The following is a 16,954-nucleotide window of genomic DNA, read 5'->3' as shown; positions in this document are numbered from 1 at the left end:
TTTATGGCATTTAGAAGGCACCTTTAATACTTAACATCTCAGCGATTGTTGGGGCACTTTGGAGGCTCTTGTGGCTGCAAAACAATCAGCTGGTGGCTGCATTTGAGAAATGCTGTTCTGGAGTCCCTTATCTCATTTCCCCAGCGTGTGGCTGAGACTCCTTCTCATGAGATCACTCCCTCTCAGCTGCAGAGAAAAGCTTGACAATGTGACCCTGAGTTTAAAGGTTCAAGAGCAGAAGGCACATACGAAGAATCCACAGTTTAAACGAGACACACTTAATGCTTGAGGGCCCCGCTGCCTGATTTTGAGATCCTGGCCAGGCTGACGAATGGGGACTTGGCTCGTTCAAGTAGGTGTGAGTTGGGTCAGTGTCACTTCTAGGAGTCTCATTTCGAGCCCCCTTCCAGTGCAGTCTCTTTTCCCATCACATACACCTCAGGTTTGCTACAGATCCACCGTCTTTCCATGTAGCACCGTGAGCTGCTGACCCCTTTCTTGTTGTTAAGATACGCGCAGTCACCTCCTCCTCTTATCTGAAACCTGCAACACAGAAGCCAGGGAGCTGCAGTCAGGCAGAGGCCGGGCATTTCACACCAGTCCCAGCCAGGGGAGCCGTTCTCCACAGTGCAGGCCTGAGTGCGGAGCAGCTACTCTCCCAGCCCCTCAGGAGCAGAGCTCAGGACAGCGGGGGCTTTGCAGAACCGCTGACTGTTCGTGACCCTCTAGGCCAACAGGACGGAGAGAATTTGTTAGACTGATTGTCAAAAGGGACCGGTCCTCTAACAAGAGGGGCAGACCATCACCAGAACCAGACGACCAAGCAGGAAAAGCGGAGGGCAGGAGGGATCTCACTTCCTTGAAACACACGGAGCAGAACCAAGATGACACTGAAAGAGGAAATTGCATTCAGGGGTTTCCTTTTCCATTGATCTATAACTCTTGAGCTTTCCATTGGGGATGGGGGAAAAGAGAGTGTTGAAGAAGTTCCTTTGTGAAAGCATGTGTGCCTTGTTTGTAACCCTCCCGTGACCCTCCCAGAGTTCATCTGGAGTGGAGGGTGGAGCTCTAGGGACAACATGCCTCTCGGGAGGTTTGGGAGGGTTCAGACCTGGTTTTGGGTCCTACAGCAGCTGATCTGCAGGGTCCCACCTCCTAAGGAGGGAACCAGACAGGGAGTCTGTACCCCAGGAGAGGGCCATAGAGGCCCAAACTCGGGACAGGGTCTGGAGGCTATTCAGACCCAGTGAGGCTGGAAGCAGGTGGGATCCAAAGGTTGGGTCCAATACAGCAGAATGGGGACTGTCCATTGGGGAGCCCTGACCCAGCGCCATAACAGCCTGAGTTTTCAAAGTACTGAAGTAACCCAGACCAGGGAAGTGGGGGGTCTCCACCCCCCTCTAATGGCTGGCCTGCATAAGAGCTTTATCAATCGGGGGGGGTTTCAGTTAAAGAAGTGGATTCTTTCGCTCCTATGGCAGAGGCTCATGCTTCTAGTGCTGAATTCCGGGGTTCAAACCCTGCTCCGGGCTCAAGGTTTTGTGATCACACTTGGAGCCCACTGAAACCCCTCACGGGGTGTTGGCTGGGCAGCCATCACTACTGTACCCCGTTCCAGTGGGAGCCCCAGGCGTCCAGCTCCTGTGAACCGCAGGCTCCTTTAACATCGGTGCCTTGCTGCGGATTCAGAGGCCTCACCAGCCAAGTCATTCAAACCTGCCGGCTGCAATCCCCAGCGGGACCTGCACCTGCCATGCACTGCTCGGCATGCTGCCCTCTCTAGCAGCCACTGTTAACCTGAGCTCCCTGCTGCCTCCTTTCCCCGGGCGGGTCAGACACCCCAGGGACCTTGCTGAAGAGGGCTGGGGGAGAACAGCGAGTGTCCCAGCTGAAATCCCAGCGCGCTGCGAGGGCACCTCTGGCTGTGGCGGGCTCTGTCTCCGGCCCAGCTCCGTGCTGCGGGGAGGAGCCGAGAGTTCAGGGACACGCCGGCTCCCATCGGTCTCCGATACACGCAGGACGCGAACGGACCAGGGTCGTGTCTGGTTGTTTCACCGGCAATGAGTGGTGGATCTACCAGAGCTCAAACAGCTCAGACACCAGAATCCCCAGCCCAGGGGATTAGTCCAGAGGGGCGAGAGAGACTCACAGGTGGTTGAATTTGGTGCCGTTGGCCCATGTCCAGGTCTGACCCGGCTCCCTCCAGAGGCCGATCCAGTCATAGACACCCTTATGGCGCAGCAGGAACGCCTTAAAGAAAGCCGAGGGACAGGAGGTATCAGACCCAGCTCCCGTGCTTCCCCCACCGCCCCTCCAGGGCTCTGTGCTGCAGAGAATCCCAGTCGCATATTGAAGGGCGCTCAGTTTTCCGGGGGGGGGGGGGGGGGGAATTTTCCCCTCCCTCTTGCAAAGCACAAGACCACCCGGGCAGTCTTAACCCTCCCACCGCACACAGCAGCCCCGCCCCAGTGCTCCCAGTCACCCACACCCCAAGTCCCCCTGGACTGGGGGCAGCTGCTGGGTCTGAACTCTCTGCAGAGACGTCTCTTCTCACAGAGCAGCCCCCACTCACCACAACAGGGTAGGAGGAGGGAGCGAGTCAAGTTGAAGTGGGAGGGGTCAATGTGACAGGTTCCCACCCCCACCCCACCCCCCACATCCTCACCTGGCTGCTCCTTTCCCTTCCCCCAAACAGGAGCACTGGCTGGGTTCTCAGTCCCACTCCCGCAGCCAGTAGATGCCTGAGCCAGCCCTGCCCTAGAGAGGGGCTGTCTCCCTATTTGGGAGGGGGAAGCTGAGAATGGCCAATCCTCGTGATCACACACAGACAGTAGGGCCCTGGGCCCAGCCAGGGCTGGCGTTCAGCCGCTGGAAGTTCATTCACTCTGGCCTCCCAGCACGGGAGGGGGCAGAGCCCAGGTCCTACTGTAGCAGCCGCCACTGAGCCAAGGCCAGTGTCTGGCAATTCGAGAGTCTCTCACCATTTCCTGCTCACTGTCGATCTCAGCCAGGGAGGCACCCGGTGCAGAGCAGCGGCTCTGGCTTTCGGTCCAGCTCCCTTCCCTCTTGGAGAAATAGTAGCATTTCCCTCGGTATCCCATCCAGCCGTCTGGGCCAGCAGGGCCAGCAGGGGGGCACAGATCAGCTGATGAAAGCTTAGACGCCAGCACTGAGAATGAGAAAGTCACATGGAGGGTAAGAGTTGCACTTAGAATTGGGCATTTGACTGGTACCTCAAATTTGTCATAAAAAAAAACAATGGTCAAATATTTTAAAATACCAATTTATCAGAACAGTAACAAAAAAAGAGCAAGACGTCATTGTCTCCAGTAGGTTTAGCTTAAGGTAGATACTTATGCCTAATTTTAAAAAAATTAATGAACTGAGTTATTTTAATTCAGATTAAAAAGTGAAACACTGAAACCAAGTTCTGAAAAACACAAGTGAGGCTCCAAGACGCATTGAAAAATCATGCTGCCTCCTACCCCCAGGGCTCTTGCTGGAGTATTTGACATTATTTGACTGAGGTCAAACAGGCAGTCAATTGACCGGCCTGCCAAGCCTACTGGGACCCCCAGCTGGGGCTGGTCCACGGCAATCAGACGCAGGGTGAGGGAGACGTTTGTCACAGTAAATTTGCCTGGCAAGAAGGATTCCAGGGACACTCCCAGCCTGGGAGGGACTGACACAGCTCAGAGCATTTCACCCCAGGCACAAGATCAACAGCTGGACGTTCAACCTCACAACAAACAGCAGGTGAACAACTGAGAAGAAGGTGGGAACTTTCACTCAGGGACATGAAAGCCACAAGGGGGCGCCAGACACCACAGCCACGGGAAGTGACCTGTTGCACTGTGGGCCAGGAATGATGGAACTTAATTCACCTCTGTATCCGAGCAATCTGCACCCGTATAATCACAGTGACGCAGTGACATCAGGGCAAACACCTCCTGGAGATGCGCTGGAGCAGTGCGGCTCGCTCTGGTAACTTCCTGCAGCGAACTGCACCAAGGCAAGCTCCTTTGTGCACCAGTGCGGTGCGTCTCCTTTAGCGGTTTGCCCCAATTCAACGGCACGGATGTCATGACATCGGCACAGAGGATTCCTAATGCAGACAGACCTGGATTCAATCCCCTCTGCCAGCTGCTAAACCCTCCTGGGGCCCAGTGATCAGATCCCAGGGCAATAGAGAAATCCCACCCCTGACAGTCTCCAGCACCCCCTGCCCCAGACGACGGGGGGATACAGCAGGGTTCATGTTCACGGCAAACAGAAGCCCTCTGCACGAGCACACGCCGTCTGTGCAGCCGGGGGGAGCGAATGGTGCTACGGGAGCCTTCATGGCCACGGTCAGCGATTGGGGGGTTTCCACACTGCGCTGGTGGAGGGGTCTAGACTGAGCTCTACGGCTCCTTTCAATAACACGGCAGCACCTGCCGCCCGGCCACAGGCGTGACCTGAAGATCCAGGAAGGCCAGGCTGGTAACCTCAGAGCAACACAGGGAAGGCAAAGGGCTCAGCATTGCACTGCACCCTGTCCCACTGGACACCCTGGTCAGGGACTGCTTCACGGTGCGTGGCAAAGGTGACTTGGACCCAAAGTGCTCAGAGATGGGCTGGGGGGGCTAATGTCAGTCAGATTGTCCCGACACAGAGAGTGCCCAGGTGCAGGGGTCTGGGAGGGAGCAGGAGGAGGGTCGGGGAGGAACATTCCCCAGGAATCCTCTGTCCCAGGGGCAGAAGCCAGACAGGCCGGGAGGAGAGAGGGACCGTGGTAGGTCACGGGGAATGGGATGCACGGAGATCGTAGATGGAGGGGAAGGGAGCAGGGCGGAAGCTGGGAACTCACCTGCCAGAGCAATGATGGCAGCGATCAAAGCAGACGATACAACTATCAGTGCAACCACAACTCCACAGGTTGGACTTTTCTGGCAGTTCCAAGGAGGGTCTGAAACAGAAAGACCCGTCAGGCAGGGCTGGGAGGACACGTCTCAATGACAGCACCGGGGCTGGAGCTGCCCTGGAACATGCACCGTTCTGTCGATTGCTCCTTCCCTCAGACGCTCTGGGAGAGGAGCCCGGAGGGTCAGGCAGACCCCCCCCCCCAAGGGCAGACGGAGGGTCCATGGCTCCCCAGAGCTGCCCTGGGGCTGTTACCAAGATCCGGCTCTGGCTGGGTAGCAGGGCCTCAGAGCAGCAGCCGGGCCATGGTTAGAGCCGCAGTTGTGGGGAACTACAGACCCTGCACCTGCTCTGGGCAGGGAGTCTGTGGGGAGGGATACGGACCAGGGGCTGCTCTTGGCCCCCCACCCCAGGCAAGTGGAGGGTCATCCACGGCTCCCTGCAACTGCCTGGACTCCAGCTGCCAGCCAGAGGCGGGGTGGGGGGGGACCTCAGGGGGAAGAGAAGGGGGAGGGGCAGGGCCAGTGACAAAAAGTGGGAGGGCCATGCCCCCTTCCAGCACCCCAGGCAGTCTCAGTGTCTCTCTCCAGCCTGCTCCCAGGCAGAGATGCCCCATTACCTGGGTTCTCTCCAGTCTCCCGGTGTCCATTGCCATTAACACACAACTCCTGCAGCGGGTCTTCGCTCTCAGCAGCCCCAGCTGCTGGCCCCATCGTCTCTCTCAGCGACACTCAGGCCACAGACGCTGCAGCAGGTGCTGGGCTGGGGTCGGCTCCTCTCGGTCTGAGTGAGTCCGATTTGGCAGCAGCAAAGCCGAGGCACAGGTCCTGGCCCTGGCTCCCCGTCCCTGCTCCAAGCTCTCCAGCCAATCTGAAACCGAGATGGACCAAGCAGGACAGGTCAGGGGTGGGGGAGGCGATTTGTGGTTCTCGTTCCCTGCCCAGCAGCCCAACCCCCTGCCAGAGGTGGTGCCATGATGATTAAAACCCCTTCACTCCCATCGGCCCCTCCGCCCCCCAGGGCCTCAGAGACCTGATCTGCTACAGGCCCCGCTCACCCGTGACAGGCACTCAACTTGGGGGTGGGGGAGAAGACCCTCCTCACACACACAATCCTCCTGGAAGTAAGTGTGAGTCGGATATCAGAAGGGGTGGGGATGGGGCTCAAAACAGCCCTGTCCCTGGCCCAGCCCCCTCCTTGAAGGACAGGACTTGAACCAGTGTCCTGCGCTCCTCTGCCCAGCCCCTCCTTTCCCTTCCTGGGGGGGGCTCTCCCGACCCCCCCGCCCTTCGACCCGGGGCCCGCCCCCCAAATCGTCCCCCTTTGGCACAGAATCCCCGCCCTTCGGCCAAGGACCAGCCGCCGCCCTGCCCTCCCCATGCGGTCCCCAGGCACCCCCCGAGCCCCGCCCCCCATTCGGAGCCCCGCCTCGATTTGGTCCCTAGCCCCCACCTGAGCTCGGCCCCCATTCGGAGCCCCGCCCCCCATGCGGTCCCCAGCCCTGAGCCCAAGCCCCGCCACCCATTCGGGCCCCAGCCCCTCCCCCTCCAGTCCCTGGCCCCTCCCCCTCCGGTCCCCAGCCCTGAGCCCCGCTCCCCATTCGGGCTCTGGCCCCGAGCCCTTCCCATTCGGTCCCTTCCCCCTCTGGGCCTCCGGCCCCGCCCCATTCGGTCCCCAGCCCCTCCCCCTCCGGGTCCCCGGCCCGCCCCCTCCCCATTCGGGCCCGCGGGCCCCCCTCGCCCCAGCCCAGCTGTGGCTGGAACCAGCCCGCAAACCCCGCCGCGCAGCGAGCGAGCCACCGCCGAGCAGCCAGCAGCACCCACCGGCCCGGGGACCGGGAGCGTCTCACTCCGCGGGAAGAGCGCCCGGCGCCGAAGCAGGGGGAAGGAGCTGAGGTCCCACCAGCCAGGCTCGACCCCGTTACCTGCTAAGTTTGCAGCCAATCAGAGCCGACCTAAGAGAACAGCTGAGACTTCGGTTCCCAAGTTTCATCACAACAAGGGCCAGTCCCTGCCCTCAGTCCCGCCTCCATTTAACCCGGCTCCCCCTGCTCTATTGCATCCGACACAAACTGCTTGTCTTCGCTTTCAAGGCCCTTCCCGTACTCTCCTCTCCCAACCGGACATCTCTCATTCACCGTCCCAAGGTGTTGACTCCCACCTCCAAAACTGTATCTATGCAAACTGAGGCACCTATCCTCCTTTCAGGTATTTTGTTCATCCCTTGACTGGTGACACATGTGAACCTCCCCCCCGCACCCTTCGGCCCGGGGCCCGCCCCCCGAATCACCCCCCTTTTGCCCAGAATCCCCGCCCTTCGGCCACGAACCGGGCCCCGCCGCCGCGCTGCCCTCCCCCCCGCCTGAGCCCCGCCCCGCATTCGGGCCCCAGCCCCGAGCCCCAGCCCTCCGGTCCCAAGCCCTCCCCCTGCCCATTCGGTCCCCAGCCCCTCCCCAGCCCCTCCCCCTCCGGGCTCCCGCCGAGCCCCCCCCCCCCCCCCACATTCGGGCCCGCGGTCCCCCCTCGCCCCAGCCCGGCTGTGGCTGGAACCAGCCCGGAAATCCCGCTGCGCAGCGAGCGAGCCACCGCCGAGCAGCCAGCAGCACCCACCCACCCGCGGCCAGGGCAGGGACCCCTGGGACCCGGAGCGTCTCACCCGCAGGAACTGCGCCCGGCGCCGCAGCCGGGGGAAGGAGCTGAGGTCCCAGCAGCCAGGCAGGCTCGCAGCTGGATCGCGCCGGGTGAGTTCGCAGCCACAGAGCGGCCGAAGAGCAACCGGCTTCCCTGTGACCACTGCACCAGCTTCGTTTCCACGTGGGTCTGAACAGCGGAAACGTCAGTGCCCGGGTGTCACAACAGCGGCCGATCCCCGCCCTCAGCCCCGGCTCCATTTAACCACTGGACTCCCAGCCACTCCGCTCCAGACAAACCTTCCCCCTCTCTCCCGGGCTGGCCTGGTGCCCGAGCGGCGTCCCGCCCGGCACCGGGCAAAGCTCCGATCGGGGCTCAGTCCTCGCCCTCCCTGGCCTGCCCGCCCTGCCCGCCCTCCTCCTGAAACCTTGTCCTCCCTCTGCCCTCCCCTGCTCTCCCGACCCTCTGATCGCTGCTTCCCCCTCCTTCCAGCTCTCCGGGGCCCTTCCACAGGCTCTGTCCTTGGTCCCCTGGGGCTGACCAAATAGTATATAAACACATAGGGCGGGGAGGGTCCTTAATGGTTTGTTTCGGTGTAACAATGTGTTACAAGGAGGGGGGAGGTCTTGAAAAAAAAAAAACACCAGTAAATGTGACATGGTTTATGGCCAGCCTCCCTCTTCTGTTCTCTTCTCCCTCTGCCCCTCCTCTCTGGGTTGTCTCCTCTGTAAACACAAATTCAACTCCCCTCTCGATGCTGACAACTCACCCATTTGCCTCTCTGCACCAGCCCCATCTCCTGCTGGCCAAATGAACACCTCAGCCTGTCTCTGGGGCATCTCCTTGTGCCTACCTAGCTGTCAGCTCAAGCCCAACATGGCTAAAGCAGAGCTCTCTATCTCTCCCCTCCTGTCCAAGCCCTCTCTATTGCCTCCTTTCTCCATCGCTGTGGACAACGCCAGCATCCTGCCTGTCACTCAGGCCCATAACCTGTCATCTTCCACTACACCTCTCTCTAGGTCAGGGGTGGGCAAACTTTTTGGCCCAAGGGCCACATCGGGGTTGCAAAACAGCATGGGGGGCTGGGTAGGGAAGGCTGTGACTCCCCAAGTAGCCTGGCCCCCACCCCCTATCCGCCCCCTCCCACTTCCCGCCCCCTGACTGACCCCCATCCCTAACCGCCCCCTCTGGGACCCCATCCCCTAACCAACCCCTGTCCCCTGAGTGCCCCGACCCCTCTCCACACCCCTGCTCCCTGACAGCCCCCCCCCCGGGAATCCCACACCTATCCAACCCCCCCGTTCCCCATCCCCTGACCGCCCACCCCAGAAACTGCACCCCATCCAACTGCCCCCTGTCCCCTGACTGCCCCTTATCCAACCCACCCCCCACCCCCTTACCATGCTGCTCAGAGCAGCAGGAGCTCGCAGCCCCACCGCCCGGTAGCAGCAGCGGGCCAGAGTGCCGACGGCTCAGTGAGGTGAGGCTGCAAGGGCGGGGGGACAGCAGGGGAGGGACCGGGGGCTAGCCTCCCCTGCCGGGAGCTCAGGGGCCGGGCAGAACAGTCCCGCAGGCCGGATGTGGCCCGCGGGCCGTTCTTTGCCCACCTCTGCTCTAGGTCCTCACATCCAGGGCTGTGCTTAAGTCTTGTAGAGTTTTCCTGCATAACATCTCTAAGATACAGCCTTTCCTCTCCATCCACACAGCTAAAATTCCCATCGAGGCTCTGATCACATCACATCTCAGTTACCGCCACATGCTTCTCTTCTCCCTCTTGCCCAGCTCAGCTCCATTCAGAATATTGCTGCAAGCTGCAAAAATCATTCCCCTAGTCCACTGCTTTCACCATGTCACCCCTCTTTGCATCCCTCCACTGGCTCCCCCTTCTCTATTGCATCAAACAGAAGCTGCTTGTGTTCGCTTTCAAGGCCCTTCCCGTACTGTCCTCTCCCAGCCTGACATCTCTCATTCACTCTACCAAGGGGTTGACTCCCACCTCCAATTGGTCCATGCTGCCAGCAACACCCACTTGTTAAATTTTCAGACGACCCCATTTGTGCTTTCTGCCACATGCCCTTCATGCTTGGGAGGAGAGCCCCTTAAACATTTGCAAACCTACCTCATTATCCATCTCCAATTCCCAAATCAAAGGTCTTCTTTGCCCTGAGGTCTACCAAAAATTCAACAGCCTGTCTCCTGGGGTGCTGAGACCACTGCCTATCATACCGACTAATACAGTCTCATTATTTCCTTCCACTCCCCTGTCTGTCTGTCTGTCTCCATCTGTCTCTTGTCTTATACTTAGATTGTCAACTCTTTGGGGCAGGGACTGTCTTTTGTACTATTTTGTACAGCACCTAGCACAATCGGGTCCTGATCCATGACTGGGGCTTCTATGTGCTACAGTAATACAAATAACACAGGCTAGAGAATGCCACTATTATGGCTTCAGTGCCCTCCCCCCCCACCACCACCTAAAAGCAGCAAAACAAAAACAAAAAAATCAACCTCCCAGCTGAAAAAGTATGTGTTTACATTCAGCTGGCTAACTCAATGTAAACTACTAGTAGACGTGAGGGAGAGGTGTCTTTTACCTTGATGTAGCTAGTCCAGGAATGCTATACGCTCAGCCTGGAATTTACCTGGACAAGTGACACAGAGGTTAAAGCCACCGGTGCCTTGTCTCCACTAGGATTGTACATCAAGTTAGCTATCTCCGTGTAAACACACTTTTACAGTGACGACAATGCCTGGGAGACTCCGACCTCAAGCCCCTAACTTCTGGTTGAGCTAGACATTATTTGCAACCTTTAAGAGCTCACTGATTGAAAGAGGTTAAACACACACAACATTTCTCCATTTTATCCTTGTGCAACTGACAGCACTCTGTGTCGTCAGTTTCACTGCTTCCCCCAGAGAAGCATTCACCAAATCTTTGGAAGCTGTGCACTGCTTCAGGACAATACAATCAGTCATGTCTCTGTCGCCCCACACCCTCCACATGTGTATTCCTAAAGACCTAATCCTCTTTATTTATACCTCTTCTGTACCCCTCTAACGAGTGCTTCATACACATCCCCAGGGGAAGGGGAGGGCAAATGAGTGCACCCCACATCAGAGAGACACTGACCTGGGAGCGATTTCTAGACACGGTTGGAAATCTTTTCCAAAGGAAGGATTGTCTGTAGAAAAGGGACTATTTTTGGAATGCAAGGGTTTTTCGTGAAAGATTGTCAAGACTATAGGAATTTCCTGGTTTCACAATATTGTTCTGACACTTTTAAAATCAATCTTTTGTTCACTACATACTCTCTTCCATGCCTCCACCCCCTTTAACCCAAAACCTGAGTTTGTTCTAAGTGAAAAAATGCAACTAAAAATGTTTGCAAAAACGTTGATATACATTTAAACATTTGATGAGTCCCACCCCAGAGATGGCTGCATTTCGGCACTGGATGAGCGATCGCTGCGCATTGTTACTATATGGCTGTCAACCAGCTGTTGCACCCAACCCCAGAGGCAGTTATATTTCAGTACTTGGCAAGCAATCCCTGGGCAACGTTGCTGCATGGCTATTGCCAGCTGCCCCAACCCAGAGGTGGCTGCATTTCATGCACTGGGGCTGTGATATACCATAGGGATTAGGCAAGCTGAGGACTCAGAAGTAGACCTAAAAAACCTGTATCTATGGAAACTGAGGCAGTAACACACCTATCCTCCTTTCAGGTATTTTGTTCATCCCTTGACTGGTGACACATGTGAAACTGGATCATACCAGCTTCAGGGTAGAGACCATGCAGTTCTAACTAAGTGTCTCTACAGCACCTAGCACAGCTCTTCAGGGCAGAGACAGTCTCTTACTACACACAGATACAGCACCGAGCACAATGGGACTCTGTTCTGCTGGGAACCATAAATCACTGAACATTAAATCCCACCAAATGAGGGTAAATCCATCCTCATCATCGTATCCACTCATTATACTCCACACCTGAACATAGCCATTATATGAATAATATACCCCCATATCTCAATGTCTGTACTTTGACCCGTTAAGCTTTTACCCCCAATCGGGGACATTGCAGATTATGTATTCCTTACGCCATCTGCTCCTAAACCGAATTTCGCACCCCTTGATAATCTGTACCTTATTCCCTGATCACCAGAAACTTCTATGCTTAAACTCTGTACCGTTTTCTTTTTACTTCAACATCATCTTAATAAAATTATTAAATCTGCAAATAATAGTACATCATTCATGTGTCTTGGGAGGCCCTTTAGCCCACCTTTGGGGGCTGTAAAAACAACAATAGGGCTGCTGCAATATCAGGGTCTCCCAAAGAACCTCTGATCTCCACCCAAGCCCGTGTCCCCCTTTGCAGAGCAGGGGGTTGGGAGTCAGTTTCACAAGCCACTGCTACGTAGGAAGATCACAGCTTACCTCGTGCAGGGACTCCATGGCTGCAGCACTCCTTGCAGGTCAAGTCCCTGCTCCATGTCCCCCTCTCTGTGCATTAGCAGAGGGGGGAGCCCAAACTCCCCTCTTCACACACATCATGTCTTCCCCCATTGCTAGTGCAAGGAAAAACCGCGAAAAAAGCTAGCCGCAAGGGGACTGCAATATACACAGGGGCGTGGCCATATACTATATTAGCATACTGATCCTGGATTGGACAAGGCACCAAGAGCCGTAACTATATCCGCTGTTGAAATGAATGAAACTTTACCGGCGTGGCGGGACATTTGTAATGACACTGATCAGATTAGCACAAAGCGCGCCAAATCCTTTAAAGGGGACCGAGCTCTTTAATTTACCCCTCCGACGTGTGCAGCAGGGAACAGACAGCATGGGCCATTGCAGTGTCTAACAACCTGCCACGGCAGTAAAGGACCCAGGGGGTCAAGCACGTGATTTAGAGCCATGATAGGAGCCTCCTGGCTCATGGCCACTTCTTGCTTGCTGGTTGCCAGAAGCCAAAGAGGACCAGAGCATGCAGATTATACACAGCAGTCAGGCAATGACCAAAACCTGCTGGATTATGCAGGGCCCATGGCTGGCTGGCTGCAGGGCTGTGACAAAGACCCAGGATGGGTTTACAGCCGCGTTGCAGCCACTTGACCTAGGGGGCAGTGTGCGGGGAACGGGGGAGCGAGAGAGGCTGCTGGGGCTTGCAGGCTGAGGCCCTGATTCCAGGCAGATGTGGGGCACTGGTTTAGGTTACATGGTGCATGGAGGGGGGCTAGGCTGAAGGGTGCAATCTGACCCTCCAGCCCCCCATCAGTGTTTCACCTCTCAGAGGTCCACATTGATTCCAGGGGCCGTGACTGCGGAGTTCATTCCCAGCTCTGGGGTTTCTTTATCGCAGTCGCTGGGGGCTGCTCCCACCTTCCCTCCCTGATTCTTTCGGTTTTTCTTCTTCTCCCTCCTCTCTTCTCTCTCTTTTCTTCTCCAGTTCCTGCTTCTACCCCAGTTCTTTCTCTCCTCTGTCCCCTTCCTGTGTTTCTCCTGTTCCCCCTTTTCTCAATCCTCCCTCCTTCCTTTCCTCACCTCAATTTCAATCTCTCTCCTCCCCCCCCCCCCCCCCGTGTTCTCCCCAAACCCTTTCCTGAGTCTGCTCTGCATGCAGCCCATTCTCTGGGTGTGGGGATAGGAGGCTTTCAAGGGGAACCCTGCTCTCTGTGGTAAGCAATGTGCTGTCCTTTGGTTTCCAGTGGACATATTGTGCTACGGTTGTTACAGCCAGAAACCTTCCCTAATACTCTGTTTACATGGCTATCAACGCCAGGTCACCCTCCCCTCCTCCTCCTCCTGTGCCCCCTGGCCCTGAGCTGGGAAGGACCCCATATCCCACCCAGAAATGGTGGTTACAGGGTTTGAGTTTTCTCAGGCTGTTTTCAAAGATCAGTCTGACTCCACTTCATGAATTGTCCATTTCCCTCCCCCGCCCACAGGAGGAACTGAATTGAAACAAGAAACAAACAAAAAAAAAAAATAGGAGGACTTGTGGCACCTTAGAGACTAACCAATTTATTTGAGCATAAGCTTTTGTGAGCTACAGCTCACTTCATCAGAGTGTAGCTCACGAAAGCTTATGCTCAAATAAATTGGTTAGTCTCTAAGGTGCCACAAGTCCTCCTTTTCTTTTGGCGAATACAGACTAACACGGCTGCTACTCTAAAAGAAACAAAGAGGATCAATCAGCTCCACATGCTGCCAACTCATTTGCGGAGGGGTTTGGAGGCAAGGGGACCCGCTCCCCAGCCTGGCATAAGGGGCCCCTGATCTCGAGCGGGGGAATGGGACTGTCTCTCACTGTGTCTCTGGGCAGCGCTCAGTACAAGGCAGCCCTGACCTCAAGAGCTGAGCTCTAGGTGCTGCCATAACACTCACAGTCATTTATAAGTGACCCAACTGCATCTCCTTCAAGGCCCGGAAAGGGTTAAATTTCACACACTGATTTTGAGTCTCTCTCTTGTTTAACCCGTCTCCTCCCGCGAGAAACAAGCCCCCCCCTTAAAATAAACGGTGAATCACGTTCTAGCAGTGTCTGGAGTTAGTGTCTAACAGTCTGGGGCATGCAGTTCTTCTGGCACCGCACCACATGCCCACTGCCTGCCACTGAGTGAAAATCACAGCACTTTTCCAAGCCATTCACCTCCCTTTGAATACCCACAGGTTCAGTCTGAAAGTTTTTTTTTTAATTTGTTTAATGAAGCCATCACAGTCTCTTTAGCACATTAATAAGCCTGATATTTCCCAGCTGCTTAGGAGAGAATCCGATCAGACTTTCTGCCCCCTTATTTATTATTATGATGATTTTGTATTACTTCAGCTCTTAGGAGCCCCATGCATGGACCAGGGTTGTGCTAGGTGCTGTACAAACCCAGAACACAAAGCCAGTCCCTGCCCCTTGTGCGAGAGTGGCACTGTTAGCCCCATGCGGGATTGATGGTAGGAATCATTCCCTTTGAGGTGGGTGAGACTGGAGGAGGAAGGTAGCTGGGTCCATAAGCGGGTGGGTGCCATGAACACAGCTGTGCAGGAAAGGAACAAACCGTGGATCAGGGTTTTAAAAATCAATGTAGAATAAAGGATTAGATGAAAAGCAGATGATGCTATAAAAGGAAATGCTCTGCTACATAATGCATAATTAGCCTGCGGAACTCATTGCCCCAGGATGTTGTTGAGGCCAAGAACTTGGCAAGATTACCAGAATAATTTTATTTGGATGAGGTGAGTATCCAGAGTTAGATACTAAAGGTTGTTTTGTAATCACTAAAAAAATTGGGAAGGGCTATAAACCCTCATGCTTCAGGGCACGATCCAACCTAACAAGGGTCAGGAAGGAACTTGCCTTGGGAGCACTTTTCAGAATTTGTTCATGCTCTGGGAACAGCAAGACTGGTTCTCTCTTTAGGCAGCAGGAGTGTGGGAGGGTGGGGCCAAAAACTGGCTTTACCCAGCAAGATCCAACTTACACTCGCTCCCAGTAGGGAGGAAATTCCTACCTGCTATGAGGCCCCAGTTAAAGAAAACATGGATGCAGTTGCAAGAATATGAAATCAGGTCACGTAGAATATCAAGGTTGGAAGGCACCTCATCTAGTCCAACCCCCTGCTCAAAGAAGGACCAATCCCCAATTTTTGCCCCAGATCTGTAAATGGCCCCCTCAAGGATTGAACTCACAACTCTGGGTTTAGCAGGCCAATGCTCAAACCACTGACCTATCCCTCCCACCCACTCTCCTTCTGCTGACACACATGCACTCTACATGCCTGTCTATAGAAATCTGGGGTCCATCATGTTTGCTGGAACCCCACCCCTTCCATTCCACCCCAGTTACAGATGTTTTGAGCTCCGGGTCCCGGTACAAGTGTCACACCTGTCCCCATCTCTCATCAGCCTCACACACTCCACTCTCTAGGCTCCTCCTGGTCCCCTCTCTCCCAGGCCCAGATCAACAAGGTATTTGGGCTCCTGACCTCTCCTGATATTATGGGACCCTGTCGCTCCCCCAGGGATGCAGAGCTGCCTGGCATCATGCACCTTCTAGCCTGGCCTGGCTCCTGGTGGAGTTAGTCCCTCCCTAGCAGAAGGGGCTGTGGCCAGGCTGGCACTGAGCCCGTCGTCACAGTGGTGGAGCGGCCCACGAGGCTAGGGCCGCGACTGCGGGCGGTGCTCGGCGCTGCTAGGGAGCCGGGCCCAGCTTGTTGTAAATGCTTTAGTAGGACATGAAGATGTTTGAAAGGTTCTGTCAGCCAGGGAGTGCGCACTTTCCCCTAGAAAGTGACTGAAGTATTAATGGAAAAGCTGATTTTAAATTGCTCTTAGCGAGTGGGGCTGATTTGATCCTGGGAGCGGCTCCTAGGGAGCTGGAGGCGACGTTACGGACCCCGCCGATTGCCCTGGGATCGTTGACCCGACAGAGCCAGCTGCAAGAGCAGCCCAGAGTGCTTCAGCTGAAGCCGGGCTCCTGGCGGGACTCGCTTTTAGCCCTCTTCGAGGGCCCCGATCCTGTGCGAGCCGGGCTCTGTTGGCCTAGGCTCGGGCTGCTTTGGCACTCCAGCGGCAGATGGAGCCATCGGCTTCTCCCCCTGCCCAGGCAACGCAGCCCGCGGGGCTTCCTCATGGCAGCAGAGCCAGGCCCAGTGTCACTGGGGGGAGGTTTTCGCCTCCCTGCTCCTGCCCGTGCGAGCAGCACAAGTCTCTGTGCGCTCTGCCTTCTCCCCTGGCCGTGCTCTGCCTTTGGATTGCACCTGCTGCGGTGCTAAGGGGAGGTGCTGCTGGGGGTCAATGTGGGGCAGCAGCCGGTCACGGGGCCAGTGCCCCAGCGAAGCCCCAGCTCCAGGAGGACCCCGACAGCAGCGACGTGAAGGAGGTGGAGGAGATGGGGGGAGGGGAGGAGGAGGAGATGGAGGTGGAGGAGATGGGGGGACAGGAGGAGGAGGAGATTCAGACGTGGGGATTCCTGGCCCGACCAATCCCACAGGGCCTCCTCGACTTGGTCCCAAGAGGGCTGGCAGAATCCGCCAGCTGTTCTACCATTCCAAAACAGACGATGTCGGTCAATATATAGTGAGCAAACCCCTGCGAAAGGAAGGCAAGAAACTCTGGAGCAAGGCTCCTGAGATCCAAGCCTTGCGAATTCCCTGAGTGCTGCCCGAGAGACGCAGATTTATTGCTCTCCAGAAACAACCCACTCAGAAGGAGGAGGAGGAAGGAGCAGAATATGCAAATCTCTTGGCCAAGCGAATGAAGAAAATGAGCAAAAACCACCAGGAGCAGAGAGCCAAGGTCCATCGACTGTCCTCATTGAGAACCTCCGTATCGACGCCGGTCTCAAGGCAAACGTCAGAAATAATCATTAAAAATAGAAACAGTTCAGGCTGTGTGAGGGGTTTTCTGTTCGGGACCCCCTGGG

The 16,954-nt window shown here is 56.1% G+C and overlaps 1 protein-coding gene across 2 annotated transcripts; it reads right to left on the bottom strand.

Annotated features, from left to right (window-relative positions):
• Positions 1-12,116, bottom strand: LOC142069224 (C-type lectin domain family 2 member B-like). 2 transcript variants are annotated; one of them, XM_075119776.1, is made up of 6 exons: positions 11,974-12,116; positions 5,522-5,772; positions 4,850-4,948; positions 2,982-3,169; positions 2,150-2,250; positions 1-543 (listed from the first exon to the last, which is right to left on the bottom strand). In XM_075119776.1, the coding sequence occupies exons 2-6, from the start codon at positions 5,613-5,615 to the stop codon at positions 390-392; spliced, it is 636 nt and encodes a 211-aa protein (XP_074975877.1). In that variant the 5' UTR covers positions 5,616-5,772; positions 11,974-12,116; the 3' UTR covers positions 1-389. The 2 variants fall into 2 exon arrangements, with proteins under 2 accessions (XP_074975877.1, XP_074975878.1); XM_075119777.1 differs by lacking the exon at positions 11,974-12,116 and adding an exon at positions 7,558-7,896.
• Between the last annotated feature and the right edge of the window lie 4,838 nt (positions 12,117-16,954).

This window comes from Caretta caretta, chromosome 14 (genome assembly GCF_965140235.1).
Source record: "Caretta caretta isolate rCarCar2 chromosome 14, rCarCar1.hap1, whole genome shotgun sequence".
Classification (NCBI taxonomy): Eukaryota; Metazoa; Chordata; order Testudines; family Cheloniidae; genus Caretta; species Caretta caretta.
The sequence above is the reverse complement of the archived record's forward strand: the minus strand, read 5'-3'. Positions and strand labels throughout refer to the sequence as shown.

Excerpts from the sequence above, each read along its gene's own strand:
- LOC142069224 (XM_075119776.1), bottom strand. The coding sequence starts at position 5,615 with ATGGGGCCAGCAGCTGGGGCTGCTGAGAGCGAAGACCCGCTGCAGGAG. Across the intron at positions 2,251-2,981 it reads TCGACAGTGAGCAGGAAATG|GCGTTCCTGCTGCGCCATAA; the intron begins GTGAGAGACTCT and ends GCTTTCTTTAAG. Across the intron at positions 544-2,149 it reads GGCACCAAATTCAACCACCT|GTTTCAGATAAGAGGAGGAG; the intron begins GTGAGTCTCTCT and ends TCTGTGTTGCAG.